Here is a 25,959-nt window from a genome sequence, read left to right as displayed (position 1 = left end):
GGGCTACTTATTTATTCCCACAAACACCAACAAAATGATTGTACATACAGACACACAGTACAATACAGTCCTTTAACCAATGACATGCCCTAGCAGGTTGGTCATGCCTTTGCAATATACAGCAATGTCTGTGGTGCGGAACAAAAACTTCCATTGGCCTCAACCAATCATAAGTTGCACAACTCCTCTGAAGATTTTAATTAACGGTTTTTGGCAAATTATTTTAAAGATGGGAAGGCTTGTAAGCTTGTCCCTCCTACTGCAAATTACATGAGCTACTTAGGCTTTTCAGATACAGTACTGCACACACCTACTACTCTTCACAGGAGGCAAACAGCCGTCAACCATGTTTCAAGAGGTTTCCCAAACCAATGTCCCTCCACATATACCTGCTTTCTTAAATAAGAAAAGAAACGTTACCACGGGTAATCAACTTACATGTCGTCTAGATACACAAAAAACGCAGCGACTTCTCTACGTTGTTGGAACCTCTTTGTAAGCAAAGGTGAACAGGTAAGATGAAACACTAACACGACTCTAAACACACATACTCAGCTCTATATGCACGTTATAATGTTGGTAACAGTGGCGAGAACATTACGTAGAAAACTTTCAAGTGACTGTTCAAGTGCGTTTTTATAGCACTGTTCAGTGCATACTGCTGAGAGATCTTGAAGGGTGCGGCTCTATGGTGCAGAGGGTAAGTGCGCTGGTTGGTGTCAGTTGTCACAATGTGTCTGTTAAAACCTAAAGTAAATACAGAAAAAAAAAATACAAGTCATCTGTTCGTACTGGGTTGGCTATAGCTCATGAGGTCATCTGCTACTTATCGGAAAGTTGGTGGGTCGATCCTTGGCTGCTCCAGTGTCCATGCTAAATATCATGTGCAAGATATTAACCCCAAGTTGCTCCGATGCATCCATCGGAGTGTGAATGGGTGTGAATGTAGAGAAACCTCTTACGTAGAAAAAGCATGGATAAAAGTGCTTGTATGAATGGGTGAATGAGACAAGTTGTATAAAGCGCTTTGAATGCTCAGGAAAAGTAGTTAACTATATAAAATCAGTCTATTCAATCATTAATAGTTGAAATGTGCACAAAGCCCAATTTCCTCCAGAAGATGTCGGTAAATGGAAAGATCAATAGATAAGAATAAAGAACTGCTGCCATAGGATATGTGGTCACTGGAGGGGGTGGAGTGGAATTTGACTGACCAATCACCGCACAAAGCCTAAGCCTAGTAGCCTATACCTGCAGTATTTATGTTGAGTTGTCGCGCTAGTCTGAAGCAGTTTAGAAGTTTGGGCTTTCACTTCTCTGTACTGTTGCAGCAATCGCCGGACGTTTGTGGTCAGTCTCTGTCTAACAGTGCGAGAAGACGGCAGCCATGATCCATCCCCGCACGCTCAGAATAGATTATGGCAAAACTACGAGAGTATTATACGTAGTTGGCTCGAAGCTAAATGTCAACCTGAACAGGTAGGAGCTTGCTCAAACCACTATAATACATTCTTCGCCAAAAAAGCTCACCTGAGTTAAGTGAAATATTTTGCTTAGGGGTTGAGATTATGTTGCATTCCGAACGCGTTACTTTGTGGTAGTATTAATGTTCTATCAAATGTCGTAGCCGATTGTCCATATGTTTATGTATCCCGTGTGCAGATTGTATTTTCACTATCATTAAAAATGCGCACGCTTCACAGTGGCGTTGGTTTTTTAATTTAATGGAATAGAACATCCGTGCAGTATTCTACATTAGAGAAGTTAATTATTTGCAAAAATATTTAGTGAAATGTTGATTCAATTTTATGATACCTTTGGCATCGTATCGGTTGTTTTTTTTTGAATAGTACCAGTATACACTATGTTGGGGCAGAAGTGTTCCTAAGTATTGGGACACTTAAACATTACACCTGCAGAAGCTGGTCGGGCATGTGCCGCCATTAAGCTCCCGGCACACAGTTTTTGTACTGATGTTAATACCAGAGGAGGTTTGGAAGTAATTACCGAGTCAGCAGAGCGTTGAAGACTTTCAGGTAATATAGGTTTCGGCACCCTGCGGCCCTGTTTCGTAGCGTCGTGACCAAGTTTCTGTAGTAACTGAACCGTCCAGTTTGCAACGGCGCAGCTGCTCCTGGATTATCTAAAAGGGAAGAGATTTTACAGAGAATTTACATGCTATTATAGTACCTGTGCTCTTCTACGACCATTATTTAAGAAATGTTGGTAAAGGCGGATTGCATTGATAGATCCTTGATTTTATAAATCTGTGGCAATGGGACTAAAATACCTGCATTCAAAGATTAAGAGGTGTGGCACAATACTGTGTGGTCCATATAGTGTATGTTATACTTTAAATTATTAGTCCTATTTTATCCCTATTTTAGTAACATCATTAAGTCAGGGACTGCTGGACAAAAGAGGTCATGATTTTATTTTAAAGCTGGGTGGCCAGAGAGCAAGCTGTTTTCCACATCCAGGTGTGGTCCACCCAGATCCTTTTTACAAACAATACTGATAATATAAAGCAAATGCATGTGTTATTATTCATTACCTTTTATTGGCAGTGTATGTGGTTGTGATGGTTGTGATCAAACAGCCAAAAGACTTTCTCTTCTCCATTAAAAGAGTAGTACTGTTGGTTAGCCATGATCGGTCAAAAACATTATTTCAGGAATTAGTAAACTCATCTGAAGTTCATTATTCATTTGTACACAAAACAAGAGTTGTCTTGGTGATTAACATTTAAATCGCACATTGGAATCACAGTCTCCAGTATCTCTGTCAGTGTTCTCTACGTAGGGACTGATAGAATCAAAAGAAGTTAGTGTTAAAATCAAAGTAATTCTCGATAGAAAGTGTTTTTGGATATTCTAAAACCCCTTTGAGGCCCAGGTGGTCCCGTCCATATTCCAGTCTCCCACTCTGCCGAGTCAGTAATCCCTTGTCTCTCTGTTATGTAGGCTGGCATTTGGCAGAATGTACACCATACATTTCTTTGGAAAACAAAGTCTCTCCTGTTAACAGCAACAATGAAAGACTGTTGATTCTTTCCACAAACAAAAGACTATTAGATTTGCCACCACCAGGAACTGCACACAAATATCATCCTTCAGGTTAAACAATAGAATTCTGACACATTCCAGCTGCCAGTTTATGTAGTGCAAAGTCAATAAATTATGTCTACTACAACCATCATGGTATTATAGAGCGTTATTAAACCATTCAGTAAATGTCACCTTCAAGAAGTTTTTGCCGTGAAGACATCAGCATTTGTGCCACGTCAAGTTGTCTACGTTGTGGTCTCAGCTTTGCCAGACCAACTCTTTCAGTTGTGACTGAATGGCGCCTATTCCTAAACAAACAGCTGACACATGAGTTAAAAAAAACCCTCTGCAACCTAGTATGATACAAGATTATCATGTTCCTAGTGGCTCAAGAAAAAATGGTGTAAAAAGCACGAAAAGCTACAGAAATGACAAGAATATGACTTGTTCAGTTTATCAGGTCAGTTTCTAAGCAGACCGATATCACTGTGGCTAAAGCTTGTGGCTTGTCTGTGTACGTCAGAGCACTTCCTCATATGTACATGGAGAAAAATATGCGCTTTTTGAAGTGGACCTCATGTTTAATACAATATGTTTGTGTTGTATAAAACACCTGTCATCAAATTGTGCTTTTGTCTGGTTCTCAGGAGTGCCCCTCCCACCTCCAAGTTCTTCTCCGTGAAAGGCACTGCCAATGTTCAGTACAGCATCAGCCCCACTCCTCGGGACACATCCCACCTCTCTCCCATCCCTCTCACTGAAAACTCAGTCCTGCTCATCAGCAGGGACCATGCCAGTCAACATGAAAATGATAGCAAGGTATAGTAGCACAAAATTGAATCTGAATCAGAATACTCTATTAATCCCAAAGGAAACTGTGTAGTTGCATGACGTTGCTGTCACAAGTCAGTATGTCACATTTCTTGATTTCAGCATTTCCTCTATCAAGAGCATGATTCAAGCTCATGTTAACTGTCAAAAAAGATTTACTGTTAGTCAGATTAAGTCATTTTTTTGCTCAGTTTTCCTGGACCTGTGGGTAAAAATACAGTCAAACCGAGCTCCTGTCAGGATTTGTACTTTTGTATATGATTAAATTGTAACTGTTGAAATTACCAGGGCTCACTGCTATTTGCTTTACAATGGACAACTCACAATCAAACAATATAAAATTAATACCTGTTAAATTTCTGCACATCATCAGCTTATGTCTTTTATTTTAAAAGCTGTCGGTCCAGTACTATGGGGCGAATAAAGAGGTCTTAGGGAGAGCAGTTGTGCATCTGACAGCTGTTGGTAAGTTAAATTATAATGATGCAACATGCATTTTACTAAGAACTTGTTGTTTTGTCTGTAAAATAGTACATTTTATTGCTCATTACAATCCAAACATGATGTACGGTTCACCAGAGTTTCATATACATGATGATTGTGATATGAAAAAACAAAACAATAGCTGTACTGCGATCTGAGCCTGTATCTGGAAAAGCGGTGTGTGATCAACAAGCTTTCTGTAATGCAGAGCTCTCACTGGATGTCGATGCTGATAGAGATGGCATCGTGGAGAAAAACAACCCTAATAAGGTGATCTAAAATGTTTCAGCTTTACATGACAGAACTACTTCAACACAATATCACATTTCCATTGTATGTCAGTAAAGGCAAGATGTAAACATGCTTATTCAGCTTGCAATTATTTTCAGAAGATTTTGCTGAAGTCTTTAAGTCAAAAATGCACATTTCCATTTTTTTGAAAATATTTTAGGGTTCTTGGAAATGGGGTCCTGATGGGCATGGAGCCATCCTTTTGGTCAACTGTGACTCAGAAAAGACCTACAAGAAGACACCAGACAGCGAGGAGAAAAACATTTATAAAGTGTCTGGTAAAGCACTATTAGTGCAGCTTCAGTTTTCACCAATAAATACTCTATTTTTTCATTTGTTTTCTGTGCCACAAGCTTTTTTGAACTTTCCCTGGCATTAGAAAAGCCATTCTTATTCTTAGTCTGATAAAGAATTGTCTTGTGAGAAACAAAGGTTCACAAGGGTAGAGATAAAAAAACAAAAAAACAAAAACAAAAAAACCAGTAGAGCTGAAATTTGATAGTATATGCAGGTCACGCGTTATGTGTAACGGTGTACAGTTACCAGAAACACTACCACATGCTGATTGACGTCTGCAGCATGTGGAGCAGTTAAAAGTCTCTTCAGCACTGAAGGAGTAACTAGTACAGATATGGAAGGTACCAAATTGCCAGTCAACATGAAAATGATAGCAAGGTATAGTAGCACAAAATTGAATCTGAATCAGAATACTCTATTAATCCCAAAGGAAATTGTGTAATTGCATGACATTGCTGATGTCACAAGTCAGTATGTCACATTTCTTGATTTCAGCATTTCCTCTATCAAGAGCATGATTCAAGTTCATGTTAACTGTCAAAAAAGATTTACTGTTAGTCAGATTAAGTCATTTTTTTGCTCAGTCAAAGGTTGACGTCTGCAGCATGTGGAACAGTCAAAAAAAAAAAAAGAAGTCTCTTCAGCACTGAAGGAGTAACTAGTACAGATATGGAAGGTACCAAATTGCGCTATAGTGCGGGATCAAAGCCCCTACTGTAAGTCAGTGACTACAGCCAGGCACAACACCTGAGATGGGAAAAAATTCTATGGTGCCAACGGCATTAATTTTTATGTATGTACAGATCTAAAGGACATGTCTGTCATGGTGCTGCGGACCAAAGGCCCAGGGAAACTCCCAGAGGGCTACAAACTAACCATGCACATCTCTCAGGGAGATGCAGAGAGTGTTCGAGTCTTCAGAAACCGATCCACTGAAGTGCCAAATAGTGGCCTATGTGAGTAAAGAAGTGGGTATAAAGAAAACCCCCGGAACATTTGATGTGCATGTCACATGATCTGTAAAAGCATGTTTTGAACACATTCTTTTTCTTAGTTAACCGCCTAAGTATTTAACCTGTTTTCTGTTATTCTTACTTCAGCACAGAAACTTTACAATCTCTTTGTGAAAGACTATCCACTGGTGCTGAGCAGTGATGTGCTGTCCAAGGAAGTGCCTTACCTTGGAGGTGTGGCAGAGATGAACTTTTATGTGGAGGGCCTGAGGTTTCCTGACAAAGACTTCAATGGACTCGTCACCATCAACCTCAGTCTATTAGAACCAATCTCTGATGTAAGATCCAGAGTATAGCGTTACAGTGTAACACTGCTTTATTTAATCATCTTCTTTCTTTACACCCTTAACTGCAGCATAACTGTAGCGGATACATTTTGTGAATCCAGTAACATTGAAGTTTTTGAATTAATTTTTTAATGTTGCATTACAAACAAACAGAATGGAGTATAACCGGCAGTACTCAACAGCCTCTCGCATGTTTCAACAGGGTCTCCCTGAGACGCCGATTTTTACAGACAAAGTTGTGTTTAAAGTGGCACCATGGATCATGACACCCAACACGCTTCGACCTGTAGAGGTGTTTGTCTGCAGGTTAGTGTAGACTCATGAATAATGAGCATGATGGTGACAGCTGTTGTTGCTGTCACACATTCCCCTTAGCTTGCTTTCCTTCCAAGAAAGCCAAACCTGTTTGTCTGTGTAAAAACTGCTTTCACAGACATTTGTTGTTTGTACTTTTGAATATTTAATTTTTAAATTGTTTTTAAAGCTCTCACTAAAATAAATAAAAATATGTTACTTATCTTGTGGCACAATCTAAAAACTGCTTGACTGTTTCTTTGTTAGTACATCTGATAACTACCAGTTCCTGAAAGGAATGAGGAACCTTGTTGCGAAGAGCGGGTACAAGCTGAACATTTGTCATGAATATGTCAACAGAGGAGACCGCTGGATGCAGGTAAGCCGTGTTTTTTTTTTTTTTTTTTTTTTTGTTGTTGTTTTTTTAAACAAGGAAGGGTTATGAGTTTTAATGATGGTAACATTGTGGTTTTATAACTCCAAGTAAACAGGAACCGTAAATAAGAGGAACATACACACGAAAACCTCAAAGAACAAGATAACTCACTATTAAAGTGTTTCTTTGAAAAATTACACAATAACAACTGGTTTCACAACAACCACACTGCAAGATGGAAAATCACAAAAAAGAAAAAACATTTGCAAACACGTATGTTTCTATTCATTCACACGGAGAAAAAAAATGTCATTTTTTTTTTTTTCTATACAAGTGAAAAATTCTCTAATCAACTAAGCCAAGAGGACAGCATAAATATAACATATATTTTCCATTTTTCAGGATGAACTGGAATTTGGTTACATCGATTCACCTCATCATCGTTTTCCTGTTGTTCTGGATTCCCCGAGAGATGGCGACCTAGCAAACTTTCCATATGATGAGCTGCTTGTAGGAGAAAAGCCTAGAATAAGTTTTTACTCTTGATGTCATTAAAAGCTTTGATTGTATATGATTCACATTGGTTTTATTAATCAAATTATAGGCCAAAGCAGAAAATTACATTACTTGCACTGATTGATTAAAAAAACACAAACAATTATTTACTTTGTCTAGGGTCCCGACTTTGGCTATGTGACAAGGGTGGCCCTAGATGAACATGTGAGCAGTTTAGATTCGTTTGGCAATCTGGAGGTCAGTCCTCCTGTCACAGTAAATGGAAAAAAATACCCCCTGGGAAGAATCATCATTGGGGTTGCCTTCCCTACGTGAGTTTCTAACAAATTCAAACATGAATTCCTGTTTTTTGCTTATAACTCATGAGTTATAAGCAAATGTACCAAGAGCAGAAATGTTACAGATGACTTTTGCAAAGTGAAACCTTTTTATTTCTTATAGGGCAACTAAAGGACGAAATATGACCAAAGTGGTTCAAGACTTCTTGTGGGCTCAGAAGGTTCAGGAGCCCATCGCCTTGTTCTCTGACTGGCTCCTTGTTGGCCACGTGGATGAATTCATGACTTTCGTTCCTGCACCTGACAGAAAGGTAAATAAAATTTCCTACTGAAGTGAATCTGGTGCTGCATCTGCTTGATAGTGACTTGCTGTTTTGTACATTGTGGGATTGTATAAGCTGTCAGGATATGAGAGCTTCACTGTTATCTTTGTCTCCTGTTTGTCTGTTCACAGGGTTTCCGACTGCTGTTGGCCAGCCCAGACGCAGGCTACAAACTATTCAGAGGCCTACAGAACAGTGGACACGGACAAGCCACATTGTTTGATGGTAGGCCAGTGTTTATCTGCAGCGTCTGTAGAATATATGCAAGGGCATCTTAGCAATGCACAAATTCATCATGGCACCGAGCCTTATCACTCACTCTGAACGATGTTCCCAAACAGGGTTGACAAATGCAGAACAAATAACACTGGATGAAATCCTTGAGGATGAAAAACTCCAAGCTGAAAATAACTATGTGCAGGTGAGTGGGATTGTAGGAATAGATTGAAGACCAAAAAAGAAGATGGTATGCTAGTTCAGGCACTAAGACACAAGTATGTAAACAAAGATAAGACATCTAACTGCTGAATATCGCATTCTGGCAACGAGCATTAATATAGTGCTATGACAGCCTCTACTCTCTAGGAAGGCTTTCCACTGGATTTTAGAACCTCGTTGCAGGATTTGCTCCCATTCATCCACAATGGCATTAGTGAAAGCACAACTGTTTTTGAGTGAGAGTGGCTGGCACGCAGTCAGCATTTCAATTCTTGCCAAAGGTATTGGAATGGGGAATGCCAGGATGCTGTACATTAGGAATTTTTTTTATCAGCACTAATTCATGGCCACCAGCCCCACAACATTATTATCTTTCCAACAAGCTTGCAGTTGTTTTCAGGCAGCATTAGTAAAGAAGGATTCATCATTTAAGATATTTCAGCTGCTTTAGAGTCCAATTGCATTGTACTCTACCCCACCCTAGCGTGCATTTGGCATTGCTCATGTTATACTTCTGAGCCCCTTTGTCATTACAACTTTTAAAGGTCCAAACAGACATTTTTTGTGCTTTTCTCAGAAGCCGTTTGTCCTTTAAATCCCTAGTTTCATTTTTACTGTGTGCATCAGTACTCTACAGCCTATGAACCTATGTAGCATACTTCTACACATGCTGTTTCTTCTCATAGATGTTTGCACTCCGTGACAACACTGACCAGACATTTGTTAAACTGACTTAGTGTAAAAATGGCCTCCTATGACCAAGCCACCCTAAAGTCACTGAGCTGTGCAGTGTGACTGTGTTTAGCGATAAGTGCTTCATCAAAGACACGTGCATGGATGTATGCATGAATTTTTTTTTTTTTTTTTTTTTTTTTTTTTTAGAGAAATGTTTGCAATTAATGTGGTTAAATGATCTTAACCTACATATTAGGGCTGATATTCACATACTATTGGGTACATTTGTGTTTGGCTAGATTGTGGTGGTACGTAAACCAAAATTAACATATGAACCACTATGGTAAAATGTTTGATATTTTGAGCACAGTAATTTAACAAGCAAAATGACATTAATTTTAGAGGCATATATTATTTTTTTTTTTCCAGAGCTGCATCGACTGGAACCGAGATGTGTTGAAGAGGGAACTAGGCCTAGACGATGAAGACATCATTGATCTGCCAATCCTCTTCAAACTAGTGGAGGATGAAAATGAGTATAGAGCAGTAGCTTACTATCCTGACATGGTATGTTCATAAATTTTACATTATATTTTATTAGGCATCAAAGCTCCTGCCAGTTGAGAGAAAAAAAAAAGATGTAAATAAATCTTTGGGCTGACAGAATAACTATATTTGCTATATTTGTTGTACATATATTTGTTTCCAGGTGAACATGATTGTTTTGGGGAAAAACCTTGGTATCCCAAAGCCCTTTGGCCCCAAAGTGAATGGACGATGTGCACTCGAGGCTGAGATGTGCTCTCTAATGGAAGGCCTGGGCCTCAAGTGCACGTTCATTGATGACTATTCATCCTACCACCAGCTGTTGGGAGAGGTCCACTGTGGGTCCAATGTCCGCAGGGAACCCTTTGAGTTCAAGTGGTGGAACCTGGAGATGTAAATAATATAGCTATGACATAGAAAGATTTCAGCCCTGGTTGATTTGGTGACACCCATCATGAAAATTATTGTATTGCCATAGCAAACACTTCATTGTCATCATTTTGTAATGAATACTAAAGATCAGCAAATGTTGCTTTACAAAATAAGAAAGTAGAAAGGATCGTCGGTGATAAATGCAACTGTTTTCTAAGGTCATGCAGAGAATGATGAAAAGAGCTACGGTACATTGTTGAGCTTAAGAAATATTTCCACAATGTTCTTACTCTGCTGATTAAAAAAACGAAAGGGGGAAAAAAAAAAAAAGCTGAAAATAAACAGTGTAACCCCCCCCCCCCCCCCCCCCCCCTTAACCCCATTATACCACTTAAAGATTTTGTAGGTAAGGGAGCAGCAGCTGTGGAAACAGACTACATTGCATTAAGAGTATCTTAATGTAGCTCTGACACAGTGTAAACAGGGTAAGTAAGGCATGCATGCTATGTTTCATGTGCCTCTAAATGGAATCAGTTAGCAGTGATGCAATGGTGGACTAACTAAATGATGATACTAACAAATCTATACATATACAAAGATGTACTTACAGAATGTTAAAACACATGTATTTGGTATCCAGTCTGGGAATGGATTTCATAAAAATCTTGGGGATTTAACTTTAAAAGTAGCAGATGGTGGTGGTTGGGTTGGTGTATTAGATGGCTTGGAAGCCTTACAGAGCGTCATCTCTGCCTTCATGAATGATGAATGCTTTTAAGTTTCTTATCAATCATTTTACATTGAATGTGCTTCATTGTCACACAGAAATACTTAAATGGTAAACATGATTTGTTTGTTTATTGCAGAAATACTCTGGAACTTTATTCACTGTATGCATTTTCATCTTTATTAAACTTTTTAGTTAGCTTATTTTACAAAAAAAAGCTATATGTACAAACGTTTCTTTTAAACAAACTGACAAGAATCAATACAATCATTTGAATCAAGCACAGAGAAGACTGGTTTCCAGTGTTGTTAGCATACAGTGCAAGCACAGATAGATGATGGTACCACATAGTGATGTGCTATAATAACTCAGAGCCACAAGAGGGCAGGCTTTATCTACTCAAGGATTCAGGAGGAAAAATGATTTGAATACGTCTTCCTTAAATGATTCTGAAAGGCTGTAACTGACATGTGTTACTGTTACCAAAACATTTGTCTATATTTTTCTGTGCCTTTGTTGTATTGAGAGTGATTTAGCTATAAACAACTTGATGAGTACATTAAACAGTACATTTGGTCCAGTGTTTTAAACTTTTTGTCTCTTTAACAAACTAAATGCTGTCTTTAATTCACAACAGACAATAAAGGTCTGCTTCAGTCATGTCACTGAAATAAATCATCCCTGTATGAGCTTTTTCCTTTACAACTAACTTAAAGAAGCAGCTTCTCTGCTCATGTAAGTTGAGCTGTTTCAGGCTCAAGTTTACTGTCGTCAGGAATCACAGTACAACTATTGTGAGCAAATATGTACAAATGACTCCACTTCTGCCTCATTTTACATTCAAGCCATCAGGCAGCAGCACAGTGCCTTTAAAAATAACCTTTCTTTAAAGCAGCTCACGTGACAATCATAAAGGCAACTTCAAGACGAGTCACAGTGTAATTTAATTTCAGCAACAAATCGTTTTTTTCAAAAAGGTCAGCGTTCAGGAGTATCTCTGAAAATGTAGTGTTTAAGTCACATATATATATTACACTTTACATACAAAGTAGGAAACTGTGACGTTTGGCTCTCTATTAGCAGTGTGCACTGCATCTGGAGATGTCGGCTGGTTTTTCGGTAAAACACAAATCACAAGGACAACACCTTTATGTCAAGCATGGCACCAGTTTACAGAAGAGAGGATTTTGACAAGCAGATTTACACCGTACACATTACTGCTGTATACACACCTGTACACAGACATCAACAAATGGGGTGTGAAAAAGATCTTTGAAAAGTTCAAAGAACTGCTTTAAGTTTGCAAATTTGATGATGCGTGTCGCTGGTTTGGGCACTACAGCAGCTCTGCTTTTTGTCTTAAACTGAACCAATAGGGTCAACGTTTCTCTTAAAATAGGTCTCTTTTTCACTGTGGCACAGTTTTTGTCTTTTATATGTAACCCATCACTTCATGAGAAAGGTGAATAATAGTTTTTACATCCACCAGCAACAGCATCATGAAAGTACCCTTGATTAAAACATGACATACTCTTGCTGAAGTTGTAAAACACAACAAATATCTACTGCAGAATACTCAGAAAAGAATACATCAACATTAAAACACAAAATGCGGCCTTAGATACAGCCACATACACCTGATACATCAAAGTCAAACCAATATCACAGTGGGATGTGAGTTTGACATTAAAAAACAAAGCTTTCTTCTGTAGTTCAACTCTTTACAGGCTGAACAAAGACAAGATTAAATCCCCATTTGTAATCCTGATCTTTGAGTTTTTACAATAAGAATTAGGTTTTGGAGCTTACTGGCCTGAAGAATGAGAAGGCGGGCACATGTACTGTGCAAAGCCAGCTGAGAGATGCTGCATGAGTGCGGAGGTCCTTTTCCTTTGTACTGAACAAAAAGGAGGTTTGGTGATAGGTAGGTGTCTGTCATGTCACACAGCAGATCCAAGTCAAACATAAAAAGTATGATCTGTCAGTTGCTTGATCTGGCTTCTAACTGCTCCTTTTCTGCATCGATGGAGTTCACATGCCCTTGGCTTGCTTCTTTTGGACAAAGATGCCTCTTATTGGAATGCTTAGACAAAAGGGGAGAAAAGGAGAAATACATAAATGGGCAGAAAGAAGTATCAGGTAAATGAAGGATTAAGGGGATGGACGAATGTAGGAATTTATCCCTTGGGCTGTAACAACATTATAACCTACCTGAAAAATGGATGTCAATGACGGGGCGACAGAGTGGCTAACAGTTCTGCATACAGATAAGGAATGAGAAATTATGGTGCAGTCAATATACAAATATTTATTGGTTTGCATTGATTAATCTTTCTGTTTTCAGCCATGCTAGTGCATAGTGTCTTCATGTTTACATGTTATATTTATTTGATTTAAAAGGGACAATACACCTTAATTAAGATGAACTTGCACAAATTAACTTTCCTTTTGCAAAACTAAGTTCAACTTATTATGTCAAATATCTCAATATACATACATCTAACTAAATATGCATGGGGCTCAAAGTCTGTATAGACACCCATTCTTCTGAGAAGATGGTGGGATTAGTGATTCTCTGATTTTTCATCTGTTTGGGCTGACTACTAGATCATTTCAAAACAAATGACATCTGAGTTATAGACTTTGAGTGTTAGTTTAAGCATGCATTCAGTTAACATGCTTTCAGATGTTAAGTGAATGTGGACCTAAAACCACTGAACCCTCACGCCTGTAGAGGTATTACTGTACTCTGTACAGCATCAGAAACTAGTAGAACAAAAATAGGCGAATATAATTTCCCAGAACAATTTCATATGACCAGCAGGAATATTGGTCCTTTTACTCAAGTCGCTTATTAAATCATTCTACCAATTTATGAAAGCATTGTGGTGTTATTTGATGACTTGCGCCAAGCACTTTGTCTCACCGATGAGAACTTGTGCTCCTGCTGAGCGCGCTCCATCTTTGACCGGCTGTCTGTCCCTTTTGGTTCTAATGTCCTCGCTGCGTCCGGTTGTTGCTGGAGACGTGAAGCTGCTGGGAGGAAGGGGACAGATGTGTTGCTGTCATGGTTAATAAACTCAAGCATATAATGCTGCCAGCTGTTATAGCCGAAAAAAAGGATAAATGCAAAAAACCCCAATGTGGGGTATGTTTCGTGTGGGAAACGGATACATTTTCAGAGCAGAGTAAATGTGAGTCATTTAAGAAGAGTTTGCTCAATTGTACAAATCATGCCTACTGTTGTTGTTGGTAAGCTCCATATGGGGAAGCTGAGCTCCATCACTCAAGGGTGCTTTAATATTAATTTCTCAGGAAACAGAGTGTTATTCTTGCAACTGCCCTAAATAGATTTCCCCCAGATACTCTTGACATGTGAAACAGTTGACCTTTTGGTAACCACAACTTCAGGATATTACTGAGACAGTAATATGAGCTCCGAAGCTCACCTGGAAGATTTCCTTGGCTGGCACTGTCCTCCACCCCAGAGCTGTACACAAATGAATCTTTTTTGACTGGTGTAACACAAGACACACTTTCCTGGAAGAAGAGTAAAGGAAGTTTGAAATATAACTTATAATAAGATGAAGGCAGCACAAGCAAAACTAAAGTTTTATTCAGCTGTGCATTTGTTTTTGTCTCTTTGTAAATGCAGACAGTCTATCTGAAAGAAATAGAAAATTGTTTTCATAACCAGTCATAACTAGAATGGAGTGATATCCATCAAGCCTTCTCATGGGTTTTTTTCCCAGTTGTTCAGCTTACAGCAAATAACAGATAAAAACCAAAGCGATATTTTCACTGCAGTAAATGTGGAATAAATGCTGATGGAAGCACTCGTGGATCATCAATGCTAGGACACTGATGACTTATTTTGGCTTTGGAGGAAGTAACATTTATGCATGCACTTGATAATGTGTAATGACTCCACCCACCAGTCCAGTGTCGTACTCCTCTTCTGCTTCATGCTCCTCCACGACGCTGGCAAAGCTGCTGGCATTGGAGGAGGAGCGGGAAAGGTCCTGCGCCTCAGGGATAGACGGTGCCCTGCAACACATTGCCAAACTACACACCTGGGTCACTCTGATCACATAATCACTTTGTGGTTTCCTTCTACCGAGTTCATTTAGGAATGTTGAAAAAATAAAATAAAATAATGTGCACTTCAAAAGTCTAATTACTTTGCCATCTTTATGTCAGAGTTCATCTTTTGTTCCCTAAAAAAGCAGTTACAAGCAAAGGAACAATAGCTTGATCACAGTTTGACTGAATAATGTGAACGTTTTGGGTTGTTATATTCATTTGGCTGAAGAGGATTAGGACTATGACTTGGAGAGCAATCGTCCATGTCACTGTTCCATTCTACAAAATACAATGCAGCCTTTTCAAACGGATTCAATGTGTGTGTGACTATAATACAAAGTAGTATACTCTTACATAATGAAATTAACAGTCACCTGTTCTTTGTGGTAGGAAACTCTGGAGAACTGTGATTGGAGGAGTTGTCTGATTTGTTTTCCTGTGACATGTGGCTACTCTCTGGTGTCCTCTGGGTGTTGGGTGATACTTCTCGGCTTCAGGAGAGGATATAAAGTAGTCAAAATAGCTCATCTGATTTTGTTTAACAATAAATGGTTACAATGCATTCATGTCACTCAGCATGGCTCCACCCTAAAACTGAGCATTATGAGCTGAACCACTGACAGCAGCCAACAGCTGTGCAGTTGTTTTTTTTTAATCAAATCAAGCATTGACAAGCCCTTCTCTTAGGATTTGATCTTACACAGTGCATTTTCTAATAGCTGCATCCCTCATTTTAATGTCCTGTCTTCCATCTGTTGCAACACTGTTCTCTCTTCACTACCCACTCTCTGCTGATCAGCTCTGCTCTGTCCTCTCACCTCCTCTCTTGGACCTCCTGGATGTTCTCGATGCCAATAGCACTACTGCGACGGGAGCTGAACGGCCCAGACTTTTTCCTGGTTGGGCTTTTCCCAGGAATGATCAATGACTGACGGTGGGTAGGGAGAGGAAAGTAAGACACACAGTTTGGGGATAGTGTAATAACAACAAAACATGATATGCAGTGCATACAGTGAAAGCTTTCTACATGTAGAAATATCTTGTAGAGGAATTCTGAAGTGATGGTTGGATAAACCCTGAGTTAAAGTTATGACAAACTTTGTAAAAACTTTTTTTTTTTTTTTACAAATCCATGATAAACTTGGTTCCAGACAAAAAATCATATATTCTTTAACTGATTATTTTTACTCTTATCTCTGAACATCTGATCATCTCTGACATTTTATTTTCTTGGGTGCAGCGTGTACATCAGCTTGGCTGGTGCACACTTTTAATTTAAGATGCAGTATGATTCATTGATGTGTGACTGTCTATGAGAACACAAGTGGGAGTTTGTTTATCTTCTCCTTTCACAATATATTTTTCTCTTGCAGTTACTTTTAACTAACTTAAAAGTAAGATGGTGCAAACAAATTCATGCATGAAAGTCCTGATACTGATCTGCCTTCTGTCTACCAAAACCCAAAATGGTTGTGCAAATGAATGAAATGAAGGAAATTGTAATTAAAACTATAACTCGACAAGTATCATTATAACTGATAAATTCTTCAAATCCGAAAACCTCTCACAGCCACAGGAATTAAACTGTATTTTAAACTTAAAACAAGGTAAATACTAATTAAACATTACTTTATACAAAGACAATAGTAAATTAAAGAAATGGTTTAAATAAGTAGGTAGAATATACGTGGACCTCTTCTATTGTTCCTATCCCTATGGCACTGCCTCGACGTCCATATTTACTGGGACTTTTCCCTGGGACAAGCAATGACTGAGGTACACAAGACAGGGCAAGGAAAGCAGAAACAGAGAGAGAGGAGATTGAAAAAGCAAGAGGGGGAAGGAAAAGAAAAGAACACATCATAAGATCTCATGCGCACAGCACAGAGAATTTAAACAGCAAGGTGCAAAAAATGCTTAAAAAGGAGACTGCAACAAGACTCAACAGAGAAGACATAATATCGAGGAAACAGTGAAAGGCGTTATAGAGCAGAAGCGGGTTGGGGTCCAACATAGGAGGGCACAGCAGGATATAGAGTGTCAAGGTAGCGGGCATGCCAGCAGTTTCTGCCCTGAGGGATACAAGTCAGTTTAGTGATGCATTCAGAAAAAGAAGAAATGGGGCAAAAAGGCTGATGCAAACCAAAGGGTAGCTTCCAGAAATCTGTCTTCTTTTATAAACTGGGTTAGTAAAGTTAGTAACCAAATGGCACGCTGCAGCAAATCTTAAACAAGTTTGAAAATAAATTATCTATCTTTCAAAGAGACACAAACAAGACAGTGAGCTCCTATGGTTTGTGCCATGCATCTTCTTCAGCCACACATGCACAAGGCTGCTTCAAAAAATTACAATATTTGCAGGAGGATATATGACAAAGCACAGAGGAGCAAGGGAGTCTGGGTAGTCATACAGCAGCTGGACTGAGCTCACTTCACAACTTGGAATAGAGACTAGACTGGGGCTCACAGGCAATCAGTCATCTATATATACTGATAAGAAAATCACTGGGTTAATTCCACAACTGACATTCTTTTATAACATCATCCTAGAAGTCGGTCACTCTTTGTGAAGATAACGATTCTTTAAACAGATGAGGATGAATGACAAATAGCGGATGAGCTCTTCTGTTAATTTTCCAAATAAAAAAAGGTATTAACATGAACACTATGAACTGTACGTGGAAAAAGGCTGATCAGTGAAATGTGATTTAGTAAAAGCAATAGTGAATTTAAAATCTAGGGAATGAAAGCAAGTGCTTTGATGTGAACATACTGATCAAAGTAAAGTGCTCCAGTGTGCCAACAAGAGTAATTTCCCAAAGTGCTTCTTACGAGAAAGAATAGTGGTTAATTTATTTTGTACGTGAACCCACTGCTCTGCGAGTATACTATACCCTGAATCTAAGTGTTAGGTGGGCAACGTGTGAACCAAAATGGGCTACTTACAATCCCTGGGGTTTTGGGACTCTCTGCGGGATTGTGGGTAAAGCTGCCACTGTGACTAGTGGAGACTGTGTGTGACTTCTTGTTACTGAGGCCCATGGCGTCCATAGATTGGCTTCTGCTGCGGATGACCCGCTACAGAGAGAAATGAGGAGATGCTGTCAGTGGATCCACGTTAATATGTGGAAACACAACACCCTGATGAATAGTGCAAAGCATTATATACTTCAAATGATTGTGAATCTATACTGAAATCCAATCTAAATCAAAATGATTATGTGTTTTATATTTTTATTTTGCTAGAGCAGACCACTCTATGTATTATTATGCATTCTAAAACCTTAGTGGAAATCAGTGGAATGATTTAACTGACATGTACTTCTTCAACTATATTCCACATAGTGCCAACTCAGATTTGTTCCTCCTGAGTCCATCCACTGTTTTCTCTTTAATTTCATATGAATATGATTCTTTGAGCTACATGCTATACATTACATAAATGTACATCACAGTAAATGTGATAAAGCTAAGGGATAAAATGTGTTTATATGGGCATGTATGTGTTCATTGGTGTGCTTAAATGCGCATATGCAAGTGTGTTGATGTATGCATGATTATTTATTGAACACTTAGGGGCAGTGCGGGATAACAGGTAGAGGGGAGAGCCTGTGCGGAGGACATGTAGGTTCACAGAGGATTTAAGAGAGTGTAGGCTTTGCAGGCATTAAGGATGTAAATTGTCACTTAACACGGTGAGTCTGGAGTTGGGTTTTGTGTCATGAGACACAGCATGAGCAAGAAAGACCAAGACTATTATGAGAGAAAGCAGAAGAGGGAGTAGAACAGTATATAGAGAGCCAGAAAAAAGACCAAGCAGCAAGACCATTCTTGACAGTGAGAAAGAAAAATGAGGTAGGATTTCTTGGGTGGGAGCTCATCTATATAAGTTTATGAATGTATGGAAGAAAGACAGACATTAGCAAACAGCAGAGCAAGAGAGGATGAAAGAAAAGCTTTATATATATATCTCTGAAGTTGCAGAGAAATAGCAGAAAAGATGACCTAGAACTAGTGATCATCACAGAGCGAAGAGCAAAACAGCAAAGGAATGCTGCCCATGAGGAGACATCCAAACTGCACCATCAGCTCCCTAATGAGGGGTCATTAAATCGTTCATCAGGCACACACCATCACAGCTTCTACTGCCGTGCCTCAGCAGCTGAGCTACGCTCCACCACCCTAATGGTCATTGATGGAGCGCTCTCAGTCAGAGCAAAGTGCCTTTCATACACAACAGGACACTCCACAGCCTCAAAACCACACCATCATGTGAGAACACACTGAGTTCAGCAGTCACAGCCAAGTAAGGAATGCAAATGCCACAGGACTGGTCCTTTGAGATACCGCAGATTTTCAATGCTTTGTTTTTTGATGTGTGAATACCCAGAATCCCAGCCAAGAGACAGAGGACGAACAAAATAAAGCACCTTAAAAGTTTCTCCACTCATCACTATTCTCTCTCATGCATGTAGAGTTGCAGATTACCAAGGCACTCCATCAAATGAGGAACGACAGTTTACCTTGAATGATTCAAAGAAGCCTCCTCCTCCTCCACCTCCTCCTCCTCCCCCGTTCTCCAGCTTATCTTCGTCGCCACCCAGACCCATCATGGACTGACTGTTTATGTGCAGCTCCTCATACAGTGTTTCCAAAAGCGCCGAACGAGTTCGCTCCTGACAACAACAAACAAGACAATTCGTTTTTATACCTACTAGAAACCTAATATTCACCATTTAAAACGAGGGATTGAACAATTGCTTCAGGATGATAAACATCAGCAACGAAGCTGATAAGAATCAGGGTTGTTGCCTGAGATGATTTGGACAACAATCTATGTTTCCACTTCGTATCAGTACAGCCAGCAGGATGAAGACCTGTGCAGACAGGTGTGTGCTTAAGTCTGCATCAACACTACAGACATTCACACTCCCTTGGCACAATTTGCTCTAGTGTGCTTCTCACCTCTAACTTGGCAAACTTCTCAGCCTTGTAGCAGGCGTATTCTGCATTAATGAGTTTAGTGAAGAGGAACTCATGAAACTCAGGGCCCTGAATAAAACAAATAAAAAGGTGAGAGGTCAGAGTAAAACAATTTTTTATCTGTGTGCTTGCAAAGGAGAATATGGCATTAACTGACCTTTTTGAAGATGGCGGGGTCAGGCAAAGCAGGCCCAAAGAAGGGTACATCATCTCTTGCTGTCACAGAGACCTAAGAAAGAAAGCAGGTAAGCCTAGAGAGACTGAAATACACATGCCCCTATTAAAAGCTAGAGAGTAGAATAAAATTGCTTAATAATGGATGAGCAAATCTATAAATGGGTGTTACAAATCCCTATTGTTCAAATCCTCTTGATACAGTACTGACTGTCCTTAGAACCAACCTTGTAGGTGACATTGTCTGTGCATGCATTTTCCACCTGCACCACCACATATGCATGCAGGAAGTTAGACTGGATCATGTCTGGTACAAAGGGCGTATTTTCCTCCTGGAACACGATGGCCACAATGTCGTTGCCTATGTGTCTCTTTCTCTGCAGCTGGAGGGCACAGATAAACAAAGCTAACAACAGCGGAAACATCTCAAATGACCACTTCTACTAACACAAATACAGGCCTGTCAAAAAAAAAAGTCACTGCCAGCAATCGCTCTAAAAGACTGACTGGCAAGGTAGACATGACTTTAATCCAAGAGAGCACAATCTCTCCCTCTGAGACGCGTGACGCCATCAGCCAAAAAATTAAATCCATCTTGAAGCTCTTGTTCCAACAATTTAATAAGATGAAAAATCTCAATATTTTACAGAAAATAAATATATATACAAAAAACATGCAACTCATGGGTATATATAGCACTTCTGAAAGTACAGACAGAAATCTGTTTTGGCAAACAGATTTTTCACTGTAGTTAAGACTGAGTTTGAATGATTTAAGCAAAGTGTGGATGTTTTGGTAATTAACGATTCTCAGTATCAGTGGAGGTACTGCAAACTCAAACAAAAAATGCTTTATGAATCTGCTGACGACTGAATGTTATCATGGCTGCAAAATAACTTCATCTTCTTTGGTGCCAAAAGCTTGAAGTTGCCAGAAGGACACTCATGCATTTGGAGGACAAAGGGACTGTTCTCAAGTATTAAATTTTATCCAAGCGGTATCTTTCAAAAAGCTCTGCATTAGGGATATCTTCTTCCTTTGCTCAAGTATGAATAGATGTCACTTCATTGCATTATTGCTAGGAACTTTGATTAAACAGCTCAAGCACTTCTATGACTATCTAAGAAGACTATCTAATTTTTTCTCTTCCTTCTAAACGAAGAAAAGGACTTTCCAGGAGTCAAAGCATATTTCCTGTTTGAGACTTAACAGCGTCCCATATTTCTTTTCAGGAACCAAGCAGTAAAATAATTTGAGAAGCTAGTGAATGTGGGAATATCATATCATATTCAGTTCAGCCCACCAAGCTAGAAGAAAGATGCTTATCGTGGAAACCGTGTGACCCAAATGTTACCACCGCATATAAGTGGAGGCAAGATATATCAGGTTTTGCAAATGGGTACAATTTGGTGATAAAGGAAATCAATCACTCAGGGGGATGTATTCTCATTGCAGGCAGCCTTTATTAAGGAAAAAAAAAAGGACTGGATATTCCCCCACAGAAAACTCCCCAGTACTGTGACACTTGCTCAGCAGCAGCATTCACTTATTAGCCTTTGTCTTTGACAGACTAATTAACAGCCTTTTTACAAAGCTACTTCACACCTGTTGAAAAGAGCTCTTGTGTTGGCTGGTGCTTGTGTTAGAGTCAAACTGGAAGCAAAATACAATACAGCAAATAGGATTTAGAGATGATCATGGTGTTTGCTTTTCTACTAGCAGTTTAATAAGGTCATAACTTAGGTTTGTTTGTTCATATGAAGAAGACATGTGTTTCTGATTCTGGGAAGTGTTTATAAATATGCCAGTTTATTAAATTAAAAAAAAAGTGAAATGATGTGAAAAAACATCAAAGATGCTCTCAGTCTCACAACTGATGGTTTTCTGATAACTTTATCACTACTGAGTTTATCTGCAAAATGAGTTTTATGTAACTGTGTTGAAAGTCTGATAGGAACTAAGTCAAGTTTTACAATATTCAGCTGAAATTGACAAAAATATTAAGGTTTTGTAAAGAATGTATTTTTATGACAGTAATGAAGGTGAATTAGATAGCTACACATGGCTATGATTCATGTCATCCAGGCTACTACTGCATCATCCCTGAGCTGATTATCTGTCGGTATACACTCACACAAGGACTCTCTGAAACCATATAGCTGAAGACGGTTTATCTAATTTTTCCAAACACTGCAATCGTATACCATCACCACACAGAAACAGCGTATGTGTCACTGATTTGAAACACTTGACATCTGTTATTACTGTAAGACCTTTCAAATCTGATTACATTCAGTAAGGTCTGGCAACAGAAATCTTTTACTTTTTCCTCCCTGAAATACTGAATACTGAGCTATTACTCTTGCACCTTGCCTTCTTTTCCTGAGTTCCCTGGTGAATCATCTCATGTGGGTGTTGTTTATGCTCTCTGTGTCTCTCCATGCCTAGGCAATATGGACCATCTGTACAAGGTTACTGCGGTAACAAAGTTCAAACCACTCTAGAAGGGACTGAAGAGCAGCTAAGGACTAATGCAGCTCACTGCAACATAACATCAAATAGATAAAAGTCTTCAAGAGAGGAGAAACTTCAGTACAAAAAAAGGCCACTGTAATGCTAGTGGAAATGGTAACCCTTAAAAATGCTATTTCTCTGTGGGGTAAGTGAGCACAACAAACGTGGAATTCTATATAAATTTACTTTCTTTGTTAATATCTGCCAATCTCTGGAATGCTGTAATAAAAATAACAAACATGGAAGATATGTATGTACAAAAGCTTTAGAAGGGCTCTATGCAGTCCTGGACATAGGCACCTTGCAGTCATTAAGTCAACCATGAACTCCTCTGTACAAGAGGCCATCTGTCTGACAGTCAATGTTTGGCCTAAATTATGTCACACAACAGGTCAATGATCCCAAGCACACAACAAATCTGCAACTGATGTACTGAAAAAGAAAACAATCAGTGTTGCAATAGGCCCAGTCAAAGTCAAGATCTCACCTCAGCGGACTTAGTGTGACCTGTCCTTTGGAGAACTGAATGAAGTCCTGCGAAACATTTCCATATCAATAACCTGGATTTTAATTTGGAGTTTTATTATGATCAGCAAAATGATCAAGTCTCAAATTAACTGGTAACTAGTAAAGGGAGGCTTAAGCAGCTATAGGCTACTTCATTTTTTTTTTCACAGCTTTTAATAGGATGTAAATCTGTGTGATCATCATGAATAATTTGTCTGGATAAGCCCAACTGGAGGCATGTAATTAGAGAACAACAAGGAGCCCAGAATGGAGTCATGGGAACAACACATGTCAGATTGGCCCCTAAAGAAGACGAATCATCAGCGATCGCTGAGCTTAATCTAACAAATATGATGTAAACCAGGCTTCTTTCTTTGAGGCCGACCTTTAAAGTGAACTCAGAATTGTGATATTGATGGCATCAAAAGCTGAAGTAAGGTCAAACACCAGAAATCAATATTACAAAAAAATAAACAAATTTATAACACGTTAGAGGAGTCTCGCTCGTTACCTTTAATAACGAGCCAGAAAAGCTGTTTACTTCAAGCTGTTTTTAGTCTCAATATAGTGTTTATTGTAAGAACATTAGGGCAGTTCTTCTCAACAACTCTCAGCAAAAAAGCAAAGTAGTATCCCTGAAGTACAATTTTAATCATTATTTTTTTTCACTTTGCACATCATAGTTACAAATGAAAATGATTCATCTTCCTTTATCAGCATTGAGTTAAATGCCTTGACCCGCCAGCTGCTGCTGCAGACGCATGAATGTGTCACAAGCACAGACCTTTCACAAATCGATTTCTAAAGGTCCTGAAAACACAAACTGGTTTCCTAAATGATTAATCATTGGCATTATTACTATACCTGCTGTGAGTCTCCTTCTGTGTAAGGCAGTTTGGTGGACACATGAAACATGATCTCCTTATTATGGAAATTTGTGTAGACGGATTCTGTCCCTGTCTGGCCATGAGTGACATCGAGCCCACCACGAAAACTACAAGGGAGGAAAGAGAAGACAAAAGAAAGCTAAGGGCAGAGGCAATAAAAATAAGAGAGGAGGAAACAAGAGAAGGATGCAAGTACAGGGTGGGCCATTTATATGGATACACCGTAATAAAATGGGAATGGTTGGTGATATTAAAGTCCTGTTTGTGGCACATTAGTATATCTGAGGGCGCAAACTCCTCAAGATGGGTGGTGACCATGGTGGCCATTTAGAAGTCGGCCATCTTGGATACAACTTTTGTTTTTTTCAATAGGAAGAGGGCCATGTGACACATCAAACTTATTGGTAATGTCACAAGAAAAACAATGGTGTGCTTGGTTTCAACGTAACTTTATTCTCTCATGAGTTATTTACAAGTTTCTCTTTGTTCACAGCCATTGACATGTCGAAGAGGTTAACACATGAGGAGCGGATCGAAACTGTGTTGATATCTGGTGAACGCATTAACCGGGTCATTGCAGCAGATTTCAATGCAAGACACCCTACGAGACCACCCATCTCCCATGCTACAGTCAGCAAACTGCTTGCTAAGTTTCGTGAAACTGGTTCAGTGTTGGATTTGCCAAAATGTGGACGCAAGAAAACTGTCACTAATGAAGAAACATCAGTGGCTGTCCTAGCTTCATTCAGCAAGAGCCCACAGCGTAACACTCGCCGCATGTCACTGGAGAGTGGCATTAGTTGAACATCCCTTCGGCGGATATTAGCTACTCACAAATGGCACCCTTACAAACTCCAGCTACTGCAGCATCTCAACGAGGATGACCCAGATCGGCGCACAGAATTTGCAGAATGGGCAAAACAAAAATTGGAACAGGACCCTCAGTTCACGCAGAAGATTTTGTTCAGTGATGAGGCAAACTTTTATGTGAATGTTGAAGTTAACAAACAAAACCACCGCTATTGGTCTGACACTAACCCACATTGGATGGATCCCTCAAAGACTGTTGGAACAACAAAAGTGATGGTTTGGTGTGGTATATGGGGTACAACGATAGTGGGTCCATTCTTCATCAATGGAAACCTCAAGGCCACTGGATTTGAAATTGCTACATCATGATGTGTTTCCCTCTTTATGCACTGAAGCTGGAACGTTCCCTGAGTTTTTCCAGCAAGATGGTGCACCACCACATTATGGGTGCCAGGTCCGAGCATTCCTAGATGAACAGTTTTCTGGAAAGTGGATTGGTCGTCGTGGGCCAGTTGAATGGCCCCCAAGGTCTCCCGATCTGACCCCCTTAGACTTTTATCTTTGGGGTCATCTGAAGGCAATTGTCTATGGTGTGAAGATACGAGATGTGCAGCACCTGAAACTACGGATACTGGATGCCTGTGCTGGCATTTCTCCTGCGGTGTTGCTATCAGTGTGTGAAGAGTGGGAGAAGAGGGTTGCATTGACAATCCAACACAATGGGCAGCACATTGAACACATTTTATAAGTGGTCAGAAACTTGTAAATAACTCATGAAAGAACAAAGTTACATTGAAATCAAGCACACCATTGTTTTTCTTGTGACATTACCAATAAGTTTGATGTGTCACATGGCCCTCTTCCTATTGAAAAAACAAAAGTTGTATCCAAGATGGCCGACTTCTAAATGGCCCCCATGGTCACCACCCATCTTGAGGAGTTTGCGCCCTCAGATATACTAATGTGCCACAAACAGGACTTTAATATCACCAACCATTCCCATTTTATTACGGTGTATCCATATAAATGGCCCACCCTGTATAACACTGTGGTGAACAGCAGAGAGACACAAGACAGAAGAGAGAATGATAAAGCGGAAAAGTGGAACATAGGTGCGTGGTCTCTGACAACTGTTCATCCATGCTGATTCATCATTGAGGAAATGCCAAGGGCACTTTTTTTTTTTGCTTGCTTAATCCCTCAGTCA

General features: G+C 39.4%; 2 protein-coding genes across 20 annotated transcripts in view; one reads left to right on the top strand and one right to left on the bottom strand.

The window, feature by feature from the left end:
* Positions 1-1,257: 1,257 nt before the first annotated feature.
* Positions 1,258-11,472, top strand: padi2 (peptidyl arginine deiminase, type II). Its single transcript, XM_003453670.5, has 16 exons — positions 1,258-1,479; positions 3,695-3,866; positions 4,274-4,343; positions 4,570-4,631; positions 4,813-4,930; positions 5,753-5,905; positions 6,050-6,240; positions 6,452-6,555; positions 6,811-6,922; positions 7,322-7,429; positions 7,595-7,746; positions 7,877-8,024; positions 8,168-8,261; positions 8,378-8,457; positions 9,579-9,716; positions 9,859-11,472. The coding sequence occupies exons 1-16, from the start codon at positions 1,388-1,390 to the stop codon at positions 10,090-10,092; spliced, it is 2,028 nt and encodes a 675-aa protein (XP_003453718.1). The 5' UTR covers positions 1,258-1,387; the 3' UTR covers positions 10,093-11,472.
* Positions 10,593-25,959, bottom strand: part of rap1gapb (RAP1 GTPase activating protein b) — a 104,396-nt gene continuing 89,029 nt past the window's right edge. For 13 of the 19 annotated variants that reach the window (XM_013276620.3, XM_019359071.2, XM_025907130.1 and 10 more), the window contains 14 exons: positions 23,920-24,049; positions 20,262-20,417; positions 20,018-20,089; positions 19,843-19,929; positions 19,401-19,553; positions 17,824-17,955; positions 16,571-16,648; positions 15,696-15,805; positions 15,252-15,368; positions 14,730-14,859; positions 14,244-14,334; positions 13,721-13,830; positions 13,006-13,051; positions 10,593-12,877 (listed from right to left, as the gene is read on the bottom strand). In XM_013276620.3, the coding sequence (XP_013132074.1) occupies positions 13,043-13,051; positions 13,721-13,830; positions 14,244-14,334; positions 14,730-14,859; positions 15,252-15,368; positions 15,696-15,805; positions 16,571-16,648; positions 17,824-17,955; positions 19,401-19,553; positions 19,843-19,929; positions 20,018-20,089; positions 20,262-20,417; positions 23,920-24,049 (1,375 nt within the window). In that variant the 3' untranslated portion in view covers positions 10,593-12,877; positions 13,006-13,042. The remainder of the gene's footprint in view (positions 12,878-13,005; positions 13,052-13,720; positions 13,831-14,243; positions 14,335-14,729; positions 14,860-15,251; positions 15,369-15,695; positions 15,806-16,570; positions 16,649-17,823; positions 17,956-19,400; positions 19,554-19,842; positions 19,930-20,017; positions 20,090-20,261; positions 20,418-23,919; positions 24,050-25,959) is intronic. The other 6 variants (XM_013276612.3, XM_025907126.1, XM_013276614.3 and 3 more) reach the window with 6 other exon arrangements.

Source organism: Oreochromis niloticus, linkage group LG5 (assembly GCF_001858045.2).
Source record: "Oreochromis niloticus isolate F11D_XX linkage group LG5, O_niloticus_UMD_NMBU, whole genome shotgun sequence".
Lineage (NCBI taxonomy): Eukaryota > Metazoa > Chordata > Actinopteri > Cichliformes > Cichlidae > Oreochromis > Oreochromis niloticus.
Note: the sequence above shows the minus strand (reverse complement) of the source record. Positions and strands in the feature narration are given on the sequence as shown.

Bases quoted from the DNA above. Each gene is read 5' to 3' on its own strand.
- padi2 (XM_003453670.5), top strand. From the start codon at position 1,388: ATGATCCATCCCCGCACGCTCAGAATAGATTATGGCAAAACTACGAGA. The intron at 1,480-3,694 runs GTAGGAGCTTGC...TCTGGTTCTCAG, and splicing joins CTAAATGTCAACCTGAACAG to GAGTGCCCCTCCCACCTCCA. The intron at 8,025-8,167 runs GTAAATAAAATT...GTCTGTTCACAG, and splicing joins TTCCTGCACCTGACAGAAAG to GGTTTCCGACTGCTGTTGGC.